Consider the following 16,200-nt stretch of genomic DNA (forward strand, 5'->3'; position numbering starts at 1 on the left):
GTAAGTATTGGTGGCTTAGCGCTTTGCTGTAGCAAGCTCAGAATAAACAGCCTTTCCTTTTCTCATGTGATTGGTTTTTGTTTATTTCCACAGCATTTATTGTCAAATAGAATTCAAAAGTTATACTACAAAACCAAATTTGCATTCAAATACATACAACAAGTCTGTGTTGGAGTTCCTTAAAAGAAATTCATAAAAAATGCAATAAAGATGATCATGAGAAAGTGATGCCTTGACCAGATAGACTGCAAGGAGTATTAGTTTAATTAAAAAAATAAAAGTAATCTTTATAAGATCTCCTGGCCTATTTTAAGCATATTGATCAGTTAGAAGTAGATCACCTTAATTTTTTTAATGAAATAATTCATTAAATATATGTACAGATTCAGGGCCAATACCAATTAGTAATCTGAAGCATTCCAAATCACCTTTCTAAAACTACCTCATATTTCAACATATGAAGAAACTTACAAAACATTTTTTGATGAATTTGCTTTCCAAACACAATGGAAGAAGTACAGCTATTATTTTAGATTTTTTTAAACCAGCTTGTTGGAATTAAAGTTTTCTAAGAAGAAAATGGGGACACCCATGTGTCAAAGTTTAAAAATCTCAGATAAAATCTCCTAATTGTTCACATGTTTGAGTATAAATACACAGAAAATCACAAAATTAAAGTATCATGAATGATTAAACATATTTTCCAGGAGAGGATTCCTAGATGAACTAAAATTATTCATTCTTACTAATCTTTCAGTTAAATTTTCTTTTACCATGTAAATTCCACATAATGACATGACATGTATTAAGGGAGCACTGATTTCATTTTTAATTTCAGTGAGGAACCCTATTCACAGATGATAATAATAGTATATTAATTTATCTGGATAATTTTTGAAGAATTTTCAAACACTGAATACCAGTATGGGGACTTTGCTTCTCCAAAGATACTCTGATTGATTTTTCCTTCTCCTTAAGGTTTGTCTTAGACGGCAGACATTTCTTATTACCACCAGAAGAGCTTGGAGACAAAGATGTCACTAATCCTTGGTCCATGAAATAAGAATCCAAGACATAAAAATCAAAAGGAGGGCCTTTTAAGGGAGGATAATAAATCCAGCAAGTCCCAAAGGGAGAATGAACAGATGAATACCTTGCACCAACCGGGATCATATAAACTTCCATTACTGGAGATACTCTCTTTGAACCATGAAGCCATTTTAGTTAGATTCCTGAATATCCCTAAGATAGCTAAACGATCCTACATTCAAGTAATAGTATTTTAACAGCCTTAAACTAATTTGAGAAGTTGCTGTTCAACGTGTATAAAGTTTCAGTTATTCAAGATGAATAAATTGTAGAAATCTGTGTAATACTATGTTTATAGGTAATAATACTGCACTGCACATTGAAAATGTTGTTAAGAGGGTAGATCTCATGCTCTCTCTTCTCACCACAATAAAATAAATGGGATGCCAATAAGAAGGTGTAGTCTAGTGCAGCTTTTCTGAAGCTGACTTTCACCATCCCAACACACATGATATATAAGACCACATAATATTCAGCAGCACAGTAACATAGAACCTTGCAAGGCATTGATTTTTAAACAGGAATTCTGCATGCCTCTATTTTCATATGTGGTTCCTAAAGTATACTTTCAACACCTTTGAATATAACTGGAATAAAATGGCACTGAGCAGAGGGTGAATGCATAAAATTGGCAGGGGGGGAAGGAGAACCATTTGACTTCTACACAGTGTGGCTTGAGTTAGCTTTCACTTATCCTGTGACACTTTTACATCCATAACATAGGTAACATATAACTGGACATTGTCAGTTTCAGTACCTTAGAAATACAGCATTGTTCTGTAGGAAAGGTCACAGTGCAGTGAATAATAAATATACAGTTTCTCCTTAAAAACTGTACAGAATTTCAGTGGAAAAGTTCAGATCAATGAAATAAACATGCACTTAAATAATACAACAGACAGTAGTTAGAATATCATTTTTTACCCAGATCCTAGATGTTCTGATACAGCAGTAACTTCAGAGAAATTTCAATCATAAAATAGAAATAGATTGCTGCTATTTTTAAAGTGTAAATTAATGGGACTGTCTATAGACGAAATTTGGATTAGAAATATATATATGGAAGTACTAAAAATAAGACCATGTTAAATATATTGTCAGATACTGGCATTTTATCATAAAACTACATTTATGCTATTTGTCTTTTTGGAAATGCCCATATTCAAATCTTCTTACTTAAATGCCTAGTTCATTATTCTCTAGAAGCTCAAAGGCTTATGACTTACATAAATTGTTTTAATTACAAATTATAACAATGCTATATACATGATTATAATCCTTCAATTTTATGTCAGTAAATAAATGTAATCAATCAATTTCCTTGCAAAAGCAAACTAAATAATTTCTTCTTTTGTTATTTATATTGTTTCTTTTCCAGCTAAAATATTAATATGGTATTATCATATAAAGTATAAAAATAGGCACTTAGGTGGAAAAATTCTAAAAGGCGTATGTTTTCTTTCATCCAATAATTTAGAATAGGTTAGTAAAATTAAAAGTGAGAGATTGAGAGGAAAAGGGAGAGAGAGAGGGAAAGAGGGAGGGAGGGAGGAAGGAAGGAAGAAACAAAGAGAGAAACGAAGAAAGAAAGGGAGGAAAAGAAAGAGCAAGTCAGCTGAGGAATTTCTCCAGAGGAGCTGGAGGAGATGCCTAAGGAATTGGAAATGGTGTTGGTAATGTAATGGTCTGTGTAGCCTCGTGAGCTGTCAAATCCTAGACTGCACAAGACTAATAGCTCTTTTATAAAGAGTTTCTTTTAGCACTGCTCCCCAAACTCAAAGGCGCAGATCACTAGCTATTTAAGGGCAAAGTGATAAAGACTCACTTACTTAGGTTGATAAGCTTTCTCAGGAGTAGCATTTTGATTCTGAAACAAGTCACAGAACTCATTAGCAGAACCAATGGCAATGATAATAGACTATGACTATCTTTAATTGTCCTTCTGTTGTGTTATGCATTTAAAGGCCACATTTGAAATGAAAGCTTTGTCATGATTTAATGGCAGGATTTGGGCTTTAAAGGAAGATAATCTCACACCTGTAACAAGATCAGTTCTGCATTAGACACATGCCCTGGATCACCTTCAGAACTCTTTGTTGACAACATAAGATGCAAACGTTTTATACACCACTGATTTTGCAAAATAATAGTTAAAGTCTACCTATTTTTATATCCAAAAATATTAACTTTATGTTTCATGAAATACGAAATAAAATGCTAGCTACAAACCTGGTGCATACTTCAAATGGCATTCTAGAATTTAAAGCATTAAAAGGTTTTAAACTGACAGTACCATTGTACATGGCAGACATTTTTAAGGCTGTCAACATGATAGAGAGAAGTATTGCAGCATCCTTGGAAGAGTGTAAAACATTTAAATAAGCATATTCAGTATGACAATTCAATTTGATATTTAGAAATATTCCTAAGGTTATTATTGTTTCTTTTAATATAAATTCCAGAAAGTAAGCTTATAAAGAAATCTCTACTACTTTGTATATTATTAATTCTTAAGGCAGGAAGGGTTATTTGGATACTGAGTATACTTATGAGATGTTTGTTTTTGTGGAGCAGAGTTTACATTTTATAAGTGTGAGAACTTCTGGTAGGACAATAACATGCAATACGGACTAAACTGGGACCCAGAGGCCTGGGTTCTGGCCAGGGTCCTGTCTGTGGCCCTGGAGGGTTTGGACTCCCCAACTTAAGCTTGCATAGCTTAGCAGTAGCAGCCGTGGGGGTCTATCCCTTACTTGCAGGATACTGTATCTCATATTATAGATCCCATTTTGCTTTTAGTGACCTCTGTTGTCAAATGAGAAGTTTGTATTAATTATCGAATTATTTCAGATATGTACTTATTTAAAATATTTTTGAGACTGTAGTGAATTAAATATTCCTAAATTTATCTATGTGGCTATTCCTAACACTATATATTATGCATAATAGAACACTAAAGTAACTAGAAAAGTCAATGAAAAGGTGTTTACAGTTCATCAAGTGTGTGTAAAGCAATGTGATTCAGAAACCCTTACAACCCAGCCATCTGTTATTCTTTCCCTATGTTCTCATACATCAAAAGGAAAAAATCAAATAAATCAGAATAAAACTTGGTTTTAGTAAATTAGATAAAGGGTCAGGCCATTAGGACACTGTTGCTTTTATTTTCTAGCATTGCTTTTTTTCTTTTGTCTTTATTTTAACCACTTTATTAAAGTATGATTGACATACAAAAAGCTACACGTTTAACCTATGTAACTTGATGACTCTGGAGATAAGTAACATTCGTGAAACTGTCACCATAATCTATGTCATAAACATATCCATCACCTGCATATATTATGTGATACCACTTATAAGGAAGAATCTAAAATTGTCCATTATTTTTCTTTTTTAATCACTTCCAAGCTTTTTCCTTGTGGGAATATTTTGAGAAATGTGTAAGAACCGCACTTACTGACAGCGATAACAAAACCACTCAACCTTCTCTACCCATTCAAACTGTAGGTTACAAAATGTTGAGTGAAGTTTAAGCTGGTTATAGGAGCCTATGGAATCAGGATACTTGAATATATCACAATGAAGTTTGGCAAGATCAATGGACCAGAGGCATACAAAACACTCTGGCTTCAAAAAAATTATTATTCTCCCCTTTTTAGTGTAAAAGAAGCCTGAATAGTGACTTGGGTAAGATAGTTCTCTAAGACATTAGTCCCCCATCTTCTTCGTCTGCTAGATTTCTGAATAAAGTTGTTATTCCTTGCCCACCCCCCCAAAAAAAATTATTCAACAAACATTTACTGAGGCTCTACTATGTATTAAGCATGTTAGAAATGCAAAGATGAAAAACATACAGTTCTTTGTCTAAAATATTTACTCACTCCCTGAAAAGAGGCAGATAATAAAGAGAAAAATAAAATCAAGTATAATGAATGCTATGAGAAAAGTGGACACTGATAACTACAAGGTTTTATGGGATCAAATAAAATGGGGGATCAGATGCCATACCCTGGTTAGGAAGGACACTTTGGAAGAAGTGATGGTGATTCCTAAAGCTTCAGTAGGACTTAAGGAGTCACTAAAGGGTAATCCATGCAAAAGAGTAAGCACATGTAAAGATGTAGGTGAAGAAAGTCTTATTTTTCTGCAGAATCCAAATCTATAATGAGGATAAGGGTAGAGAGTGAGATTTAAGCAAAGTTCATATTATGAAAGCCCATTACAGCATACTAAGAAGTTTGCACAGTAGCCTGAAAAATATTGGATGCCACTGAAGAATTTTAATGAAGGAGCGGTTTTTCAATTGAATTTTTAATTTGGAAAGATCTTCTGGCATCAGAGAGGAGACTAACTTGGACTGCTGCAGTAAGCTTAGCGAGGAATAATGAAGGCTTGGACCAAGGTGAAGCCAGTGACCAGTTATTGTAAAACAGTTTTGACTAGGTTCAAGAGATATTAATCAATTTAATAAGGAGGACTACAAGATTGATTAGAAGGAAAATGCAAGGGAAAAGGAAAAGTTAGTAACTCCCAGATTTGGGCAGCAAGAAAAATGGTGAGTCTGTGAAGACAGTACATTGTGTTCAGCTCATCATGTTCTTTTTTGGGCACGTAAATATATTTCCCAGCCTCCCTTACAGTTATGTAATATATCATATGACTGACTTCTAGCTGATCACATGGGTGGTAGTGATAAAAGCTACTTTCAAGCCTAACCCTTCAAAACTTTCTGCACAATCCACAAGTCATTCTGTCTCTCCCATGGCAATGTTGGAATCCATCTATTCTAAATGGTTTAGCCACAAGATTGGCAACAATCTATTTCCTTTAGACCCTATGACAAAACTCCTGAGGATACATACCTCATCCTCATTACATGGTGAAAAGAATGAAAAATGAAACTTATTATATTAATTCACTGGAATCCCCAGTATTATTTCTACAACATCATATCTAATCCTATCCTGATTAAGAGGGGAATCATTTAATCTATAAAAACCTTTGGAACAAAAGCAGATTTGAGAAAGAGGAATGGATGGGGGAAACACCAAGTTCAGTTTCAACATACTGAATTTGTGGTCCTGTGTAACACCCAAATGAAGATGACAGAAAGCATTTGAATAAACAAATCTGGACCCAACAAAAGAGAGCTGGGCAGGAGATGCAGATTTAAAAGTCTTTAATTGTAGTTGATGCCATGAAAATAGATAGTGTGACTCTATTCCATCATCTCATCCTCTGTACACAGTGTTCATGTAAGGAATAATTTCTTAAAATGTCCTTCTATCATCTCTAAATATTTAAAAGACCATTTTAGGTTAAACAAATTAAGAATAGTTTTGCAATGTATGTTATACTTTGACTAATTGGGATCAAACAGCGTAGTTGACAATCTATATTTTAGAAAACAAGGTGGTAAAATAAAAATTTTTTTCTCTGCCCTTTGGCCTCCTCCTTCCTCTCTAGTGTGTGTTGTGCATCAGCATTATGCATTACCGAGACCTCAATGGCAGAAATACCTGCTCAACCATAAAGATCAATTTTTCTTTTTCTGGAGCCAGTCATGTAGCTTCTTGGAAGCTAATACTTCTTTCTCAGGGGTCAGGATGCCTCACCACTCTCCTTGTATGTGCAGATGCCTCTGGTGAACTTTATGTGCTATGCCAATGTATCATTTCCCTTAAAGATAGTGACTAACGCAGAACAGACTAGTCAGAAGACCTGGGGAGTTACCGGGCCACACCTAATGGAGGTTCTTAGCTTAAATACTTACTTATGACCTTATTAATGTTACTAGTTATATAACTTGTGTTCTGCCTATTTTACAAGATTATTGTTTATTGCATCACCCAGTGTGTGACTGAACTTCTGATAAAAATAACGATGACTAGGTGACTTTGAAATGATTAACCAAATATAAGATCAATGATGCTATGAAATCAATGATGCTATATGATCAATGATCACAATAGTGTAACTGTAGATACTGGAAGAAACAACAAGAGGAAACTATTGGACCATAAGAGGCTAGTAAGACAGGCGGCCCAGAGACTTCTGGCTACTGTTAACAGGGCCTGGTTCAGTAATAGCACATTGAATAGCCTATCAATGAAATCCTTACCTGACCTAGGAGTGACCTCTAAAGGTCTCTGAGAGGTTAAAGACGCAAAATTTGTACAAATCAACCATGTGAAATGGAACATTTTACATAGAAGAAATGAACACAAAGACATGACAGGACTGTGAAGCTCTGAAGAATTCATGGAAACAGGTGCAAAATAAATATAATTTGGTTTCCATCCAGAAAGGAGAACCAGTCATAGAACAACTAATTATTCTAAATGTGACCAGATGAAATAGAACGGCCCTTTATGCATTGAGAGAAAAGGCAGACTTTATGGAGTAGATACTTTTGAGGTGTGACTTAGGAGTTGTATAGAGTATGTGTGTTTCTGTGTGTGTTTGGTAGGAAAGTAAGATGTGGCTAAACTTGAGTGTCAGTAAAATGAAGTGGAGTAGATGGAGACAGAAGTAGAAAATTTGGGGAACAGATTGTCAAAGATCTTTCATAATGTGCTAAATAATCTGAATTATTATCAACAGCATGAAGTTACTAAAGGTCTTTAAGCAACAAAGTGACATGATTAATTGTGTTTGCATGACAATGCAGAAGACAATTAGTGGGAAGAGAAGCCAAGGGACTTACCAGGAGGCTAGTCTAACAGTTCTGAAAAGAAATAATACACAAGCAATATAGCTTTTACAGAGAGGAATGATATACTTTTTTTTTAACGCAGTAACCAATTAGATTTGAAGATTGAAGAATTTGAAAATGATGCTAAGTTTTCTAGCAATAGTAACTCTTTATATGGGTAAACAATTGATGACTGAAGGAAAAAGAAAACTTGAAGAAATGTTTTCTTTCAATGTCAAAAATGAGGTCATATTTGTGTATGTTGGCATTAAGTTATATGGTAGATATGCTAGTGGAGATATCTGGCCAATAGATGAAATGTAAAAAGGTAAATCCATAAATACTTGATACTATTTATATAAATCTTATAGTCACTAGTGTATAGGAGATAATTAAAATTATTGAAGTAGATTTGTGCTCCAGGAGATTGAATTTGGAATGAGATGAGAAGAGTGCTAAGGACAGAATACATGATCTAAAGGTCTGGAATCCCAAAGTCTAGGGGAAAAGAAAGCTCTAAGGGCAAGAAGATGGCTGCAGTGAACAAATAATCAGTTTTATTTTCTCTTCTTATTCCATTTTATACATTTAACTTATACCTAGTTGATTTACATTTCATATGGCCAAATTATTGTTGCTTTTTTCTCCCTCTGCCTACAATTGCCTTGAATAAGAATATAAAAATTATCTTTTATTTAATAGTGTGAGAAGCAGAATCTTTTGATATTATATGTTTATCTGCCTTTTTCTTTTTAATTCTGACTTTCACAAGTAAAGCAGATATCACTATCTGACTTAGGAATAAGCTAATTTGTTGAGAATAAAATTCCATTGTTACACATTTTTAAGTATACCAAATGAAATAATTTAATGAATAGATTATCAACATTCTCAAATTTTATTGTAAAATTAAGGACTAGCCATGATGGCCTTAGCAGTTCTCTCAGCTTGACCAACCTGGACAGCCTTCTTCCTGCTCTTTAGGACCTATAGGAGCCATGACCTTTGAAATGTGATCATCATCACCAGGGAAGAGCGAGCTCCTATCACTCAGTCCCAGTGGAAGGGTAGGAGCCAAACTTGGGTGGGCACTTTGTTCCAAGTTGTAAAACTACCTCCTGTCCAGAAGATTGGAGAAAGTTGACTTTTTCTTTGGCTAAGACCAATTAGCAAACACAGAGAACCTATAATCCCCTACCTTCAACCCAGCTCTTAAAGGCTCTCTAGCCCTTTGTTTCAATAGAGTTGGGCTCAAACTGAGTTCTGGCTTCTCTCCCTAGTTGAAAGACTTGAATAAAGACTATGGAAGATAAGACATGGAGGTAACCTAAATGTCTATCAACAGTATATTAGATAAAGAAATTGTGGTATATATATATATACCATGAAATACTTCTCAGCCTTAAAAAGAATAAAATAATGTCATTTGCAGCAACATAGATGGACCTGGAGATCATCATACTAAATAAACTAAACCAGAAAGAGAAAAAAGAATGCCATATGACATCACCTATATTGGATTCTGGAAAAAACAAAAACAAAAAAAGGACACAAATGAACATATTTATAAAACAGAGACAGACTCATAGACATAGAAAACAAATTAATGGTTACCAGAGAGGAAGGGGGGTGGGAAGGAATAAATTGAGAGTTTGGGATTTGTAGATACTAACTACTATATATAAGATAGGTAAGCAACAAGATCTTACTATATATAACACAGGGAACTATATTCAATGGCCTATGATAAAAATAATATGAAGAAAAATATATATATATGTGTGTGTGTGTATGAATGAATCACTATGCTGTACACCAGAAATTAACACAACATTATAAATCGACTATTCTTCAGTTTTTTAAAAAAAGCCTTCCTTCTCTGCTAAACATTGTCTGGTGCAATGTTTGCTTTGACAATATTCAACATATAAAATTGCCAGCTGTGAATAGTCCAATACATAGGATTATAAATTCAATGGAATTATCTTTATAGTTTCCCTTGCTCAATGCTGAAATGTGTGTTTTGAAGAACAAAGTTAGAAATACGTCCTTGGCATTTCCAGTACGTGAAAAAAAATCAGAGTTTTAAGTACCGCTACTTGTTCTTCAGCTCTTCTACAAATGCATGTTCTCTGGGAACAATCTGCTCGATCTGCTCTTCCATTGGCAAAGGGAAAATTAAACAAAGATGTCAGTAATTTCTTGCCTACCATTTATTAAAAAGATTCATTGATTATATGATGCAGTGTACTGAAGCACAATGATACACCCCCCATGGGTTTAACTGCACACCTACAAAGCAAACAAAATAAAATTGTAGTTGAGGGAGACAGTATGAGCATCACAGAATTGCTGTCATTTCAGTGAGCTAGCTTGATTTAGAAAGGTGAATTTAATGTCACATGTTAAAATCCCTGAACTTACACATTTGTTTTGAAATATTTAAGGGAGACACGTTCCCCCAAATACGGAGGGTATACATGCAATTAGACGTGGTATATCAAGAGACTTGTTTTTACAATGGTGAGAACAGTAATGCTGAAAACTATCAAGAGTCTATAAGTTTAGAGTTTTTTGTGAAATGGCTACTAGTTTTCTCTGATAATCTATTACACTGAGTATCATTCCCAAAAATGCATTTGCTAAATCACAACCACTGTTTGAGGAGAAATTTGGAGGGCCACACAATCACTGGGCTGTAAGCATTCTTGTTATGTTATTTAATAAAACACTTTATTTTTTTAGCAATGGCCGTTAGGGCTAAATCATCTTGGATAAATGCTTATGACATGTCTGAATGTCCTTAAAAAATGGCACTAAATAAGCTGCACATTAAAATGAAGACAAAGTTTAAATATCTTTCAAATCAAGCATCCTGAACACATGGAACTCAGTGTAGCAGAGGTCCTTCCACAGCCTTTGGTTTCACCCATGAACACTTGAAAGTCAAAGTTAGAACCTTTAACCATCTCCCAATAGATTGAACCCACCATTTATTGATATAATTTTCATACTGTGGTTAGATTTTTAGCTTCCTATTCAACATCAACCCCAAACCCCTGCTTTCTAAGCTTAAGAGAAATACCATTTTAACAGGAGGGACTATCCCCTACCCTCTTGGCACTCTACAGTACCTAGTTAGGCTGCTTACTTCCCATATGTGGTTCTCAATCGGTGGTGAATATATACCCCAGTTTCTTGTCATCCTTAGGATGACATTGATTTGTGTTCTACACTGTCTTGCATAGGTCCTTGGCAGGATTGAGCGTTAGTTGCCCACAGTGAGAACTTGCTTCATAACTCCCCCTTGCTGATTTCTTTCTCATCTCACCTCCTTAGTCCTCTACTCAGGTTTCTAGCAATCAGCTCACATCTCTTCCTGAAGATCTGTTGCAGGTTTGACGACCCTCATTGTAGTTAGGAATGACCAGAAGATCCTAATCTTAGCCAATGAGACCTGATGGGTGAAAAAATAATTTGACCATTAAAAAAGAAGGAGAGCAGTAAGAAAGGGTCTCCTAATAAAGGGTAGTGCAGGGAGCCATCTCCACCTGATCCCTTCCCTTCTCCACCTCCATCAAGCACTTCGTGCTCTAAATGTAGATATACTTAAAGCTGCAGCCATCATCTTGTAACAAACATGAAGATGATATGAAACATCCTCAGAATGTTGACGGGGACAAAGGAGTAATCTGGGACTTTGAGCAGATGACTAAAATCAGTAGAAATTTTGTTCTGTGAGAAAAAAGTATGCCATATTTATTTGAGAACAAATACGTTGCTTTTTTTTGCTACTGCATGTACTAAGGTGTACATCTATTTTATTGAAAATTTCATAGTAAGAAGGAGAAGGTGTGTGTTGTACAATATGCAGAAAAACATCATAGAAACTTTCATCACTTTCTAGTCTCTAATATTATTCTCCTTAGCTGTCTCACACCTTCTTTTTCTTCACATAATATTTTTAAATATTTTCTATTTTTGTGATAAATTCCATTTCTACACTAGGCTTGCACATTTGGCACAAAAAACCCAAAAACCCAGAAGTGAGCCCCAGCCAAATCTTGTATATTTTTAAGTGTACCTCAGATAGGGCCTCTTGTTTCTTTCTCCAAGTAAGCACAAATTCCTGGAAAAATAAATTTAAAATTACCTAGCTTAATTCACAAATTCAAACCAAAACAGCAAAAGGCAGATTGCTTTTCCTGGCTTAAAAATGTAAAGCGCTTCCTTACCTCATTTAGTAATTTCACATATATAAAGAAAAACGTGCCAATACAAGAAGGTTGCTGTACCTGAAAGTATGGGGAAAACTAAATAAAAAATAAATTGGTCAGAGAATAGCTAGCAATGTCTCAGAAACAGAAAGCTGCTGCATGTGAGAAACACAAAAAGCCAATCCAAATAATCACATGTGTAAATGTGCTGTGTGCATTATTTACTTTGTTCTTTACTGCAATATTGTGTACATGGTACAATTCATATATATATATATATATATATAGTTTTATATATATATGAAGCAAAGTCAGAAAAAAGTTAGGGAAAAAAAACCCCAGATTCTTGCTGGAATCACTATTTCAGGGGCAGATCACAAAACATGTTGGATATGTCAGTTTGAGATTTCTAATAATCATTCAGTTTAAGAATAGGTAGCCAGGTATACAGTAGTTTGTGAAAGTTGTCTGGGATGTAGATACGAATCTAAGAGTCATAAATATATAAATAGTATTTAATGTCTCCTGATATTTAATACTGGAAAATGTCTAGTTTCCAGTTTGAACCAGCATTATCTGGTTATCAGTATTTCTGACCGCTGTGTGAGTCTACCTCTTTGTCTACCTGATATTTCCTTTCGCTGAAAAAGGAAATCTCTATTGAGAGAGCAGAATAGTTCATGACCTTCCATAGATCTTAAGTATCTCCTCAAGGTCATCCCATTATCTTTGACTTAATCAAAGCTCAACTAATTACATTCTAAATATTTAATTTCCCAGGTATTTTGTCAAAGAGAGGAGGATTTTCATAAAGAGCAAAATCTTATATCCTCTAAAATAGGTAAGCACGTGGATTCTAATATTCATCTATGCATTTGCTCAACATATTGATCTCTGATAGAATAATCGGCTTATTCTGGAATAACTGGAAATAATACCTGGAAAATATTAACCCTAAAGATCATACATAAACAACCAGGTGACATGATCAGACAACCACCTCTATCTTGGACTCTCAACTGTACCACATGCAAAGATTATTTTGTTTTCAATCCCACTACTAAAAAATTACTGTATTTGAGATGAACAGGCAGTTTGTATACAGAATCCAGCTCTATAACCCACTGTTCAATTGGGTGATGAAAACTAACTTGAGATTAATGTTTACATCTGTAAAATAATATTTAAATATGTTAAAATAGAATTTACATAGCAGTGTTATTTTGAGGATTCAAGACAATACCTGTTGTCTATTTTAGAAATATATCAGCTGAAACCAAGAGTCAATTCTCAGTCTTCAATTTCCCATTGTCAACACATAAGCACCCCAACTTGGTTTCACTCTTTTTATTTGGTTTACAGGACACTACTTTTTTTAAAAAAATCTAATTGGTGGCGACTGAATTTTAGTGGCTCCTCATTTCTGGCCTATGTTATAGCATTGATATTCCCCAGGTTTAAGTTCCTGGTCCTCTTCTAAATTTGCATTCACTTCTTTGGTGATCTTATTCAGTCTCCTGATATTAAATACTATTCATATATTTATGACTCAGGTTCATATCTACATCCCAGATAACGTTCACAAACTACTGTACATCTAGCCACCTACTCTTAAGTTAAATGGTTATTAGAAATTTCAAACTGACATATCCAACATGTTTTGTGATCTGCCCCCCAAATACTAATCCATCTGCCTATAGTCTTTTCCATATAAACTGATAGAAACTTCATCCTTCTGGTCACTCAGATGTCAACCTCTCTAACTTACTCATACCTCTCATACTTACTCATATCAAATCTTTCAGGAAATTCTGAAGGAAATTCTGAAGCTCTAGAATCTGATCACATCTGCTATCCCCCTGATCCTGTGAAACAAGCACTTGAAGAGCTGTCTAATTTAGTCTTTTAATAGGTCTCATTGTTTTCACTGTGACCTTCCCCAAGGTGTTCTCTATAAGGAAGGGCATTTTCATTGTAACACTCTGATCGTGTTATGATCTGCTGAAAACCCTGCAATACCACCCAATTTCAAAGACTTCACAATGGCCTCCAAAGGCCTCACATGATGAGATCCCCATGATTTTTTGATGTCATCTTCTCCTCCCCCATTTTTCATTCCATTTCAGCAGCGTTGGACTTCTTGCTCTTTCTTTAATCTGAGAGACTTATTCTTGCCATTGAAATGGTGGCAGAAATAAACCACTTTTTTTCTTCCTGAAATTCTTTTCCCCAAGATAAGAAAGTTCATGACTAATTCCAATACTTTCTTCAAACTTTTGCTGAAATGTTATCTTTTCATTGATTCCTACCATCACCACCTGTTTAAAATTAAAATCTGCATCATTCATTCTTATGTTTGATTTTTCCATTACACTTATCAATTTTAATGGATTATATAATTTACCTTTTTTGTATTATATCAAATGTTTATTAGCTAATGGTTTTATAGTAATTGCACCCCAGGTAGGCAAGGGTCTGTATCTGTTGGGTTCATTGATATAATCCAAATGCCTAGAATGGTGTCTGACATATAGTGGATGTTCAATATATTACTCTGCTTGGCAAAGAGTAGAAGCTATTATTATCATCTATCCAATCCACATTATATCATCAATTATTGGATATTGCACAGAGGTCAGAATATTCCTATTCATCGTATTTAATTTAATAGGTAATGAAATTTCACAGAGACAGTTCTTGATTAAGTTGTAGCATAACATTTGATTTTTTTAAATTTAAGTATAGTTGATTTACAATGTTGTGTTAATTTCTACTGTACAGCATAGTGATTCACTTATACATGTATATTTATTCCTTTTCACACTCTTTTTCATATATAGGTTATTACAAGGAATTGATTACAGTTCCCTGTGCTATACAGTAGGACTTTGTTGTTTACCTATTTTATATATAGTAATTAGTAGCTGCAAATCTCAAACTCCCAATCTATCCCTCCCCACCCTATTTCCCCCCTGGTGACCATAAGTTTGTTTTTTATGTCAGTGACTGTCTCTGTTTTGTAAATAAGTTCATTTGTGTTTAGATTCCACATATAAGTGATATCATATGGAAACTTTATTTCTTAAATTTTTTATTAAAGTATAGTCAGTTTATAATGTGTTAATTTCTGGTGTACATCATAGTGATTCTGTTATATATATGTGTGTATATATATTCTTTTTCATATTTTTTCTTTTTTCATTTTTAATATATATATTTTATTGAAGTATAGTCAGCTTGCAATGTGTCAACTACAGGTGTACAGCACAATACTTCAGTCATGTAGTAACAAACATATATTCTTTTTAACCATAAGTTGCTACAAGATATTGACTATAGTTCCCTGTGCTATATAGCAGGGAACTTGTTCGGTGTTTTTGTTTTTTTTTTTGTTTTGTTTTGTTTTTTGATGGGGGGGGAGAGAGGTAATTAGGTTTATCTATTTATTTTTAGAGGAGGTTCTGGGGATTGAACCCAGGACCTCCTGCATGCTAAGCATGCACTCTTGAGCTATACCCTCCCCGATTTTCTTTTTCATTATAGGCTATTATTCTATATCAAACAGAAACTCAGAAGTGTTATTAGAAAAGGAATTTTAGGACTATGTATTGGTGAATAATGAAGCTAGAGACATCCATGAGTGGGAGAGAACAATTAGTGGCAGTTAGGTCGTGATGAGTCAACTAGGTCCTCTCTTCAGACCTGGCCGTTTTTGCCCCTTGCTGCAAGGCTTGTTGGCTGCTGACTGCTCACAGCTGAGTTCTCCCTTCGGCCTTCGCCCTCAGCTGGAGAACAATAACCCACCTTTGTTTCAGTGTTGCCTTCCTCCTATGGGCAGCTGACATCCATTGACTTGTTAATGCAGGGTATAAAAACCCTGCCCCCTTGTTTCATTTGCAGCTGTTTTTCAGGGACAACCTAACTCCAGAGAGCAGAGGCAAAACTGGGGTGTTTGGATTGCAGTACCTCCTGCCAGCTGAAAATGAGGACCACGCCACTGGAGGTAAGTGGAGTACGAACACCTCGCATGCCAGCTCAGTGAAATTTTAAACTTTTCACTAGTGTTAAACTGGGATGGGATAATGGCGGAGGGGGAATGCACTGGCAGTTACATCTCCGGCATCCTGAGAGTCCAAAGGAAGTAGTATTACCAGGATCCTGAAATCGGTCAGTTTTATTGGATACTACTTATGCACTGGG

The 16,200-nt window shown here is 34.8% G+C and overlaps 1 protein-coding gene across 1 annotated transcript in view; it reads left to right on the forward strand.

Annotated features, from left to right (window-relative positions):
- The window catches only part of LOC116277674 (uncharacterized), a 294,446-nt gene that overhangs the window by 174,765 nt on the left and 103,481 nt on the right, over positions 1-16,200 (forward strand). The window contains exon 4 of the mRNA XM_072970829.1: positions 15,901-16,003. Within this exon, the coding sequence (XP_072826930.1) occupies positions 15,901-16,003 (103 nt within the window). The remainder of the gene's footprint in view (positions 1-15,900; positions 16,004-16,200) is intronic.

Source organism: Vicugna pacos, chromosome 1, assembly GCF_048564905.1.
Source record: "Vicugna pacos chromosome 1, VicPac4, whole genome shotgun sequence".
NCBI lineage: Eukaryota > Metazoa > Chordata > Mammalia > Artiodactyla > Camelidae > Vicugna > Vicugna pacos.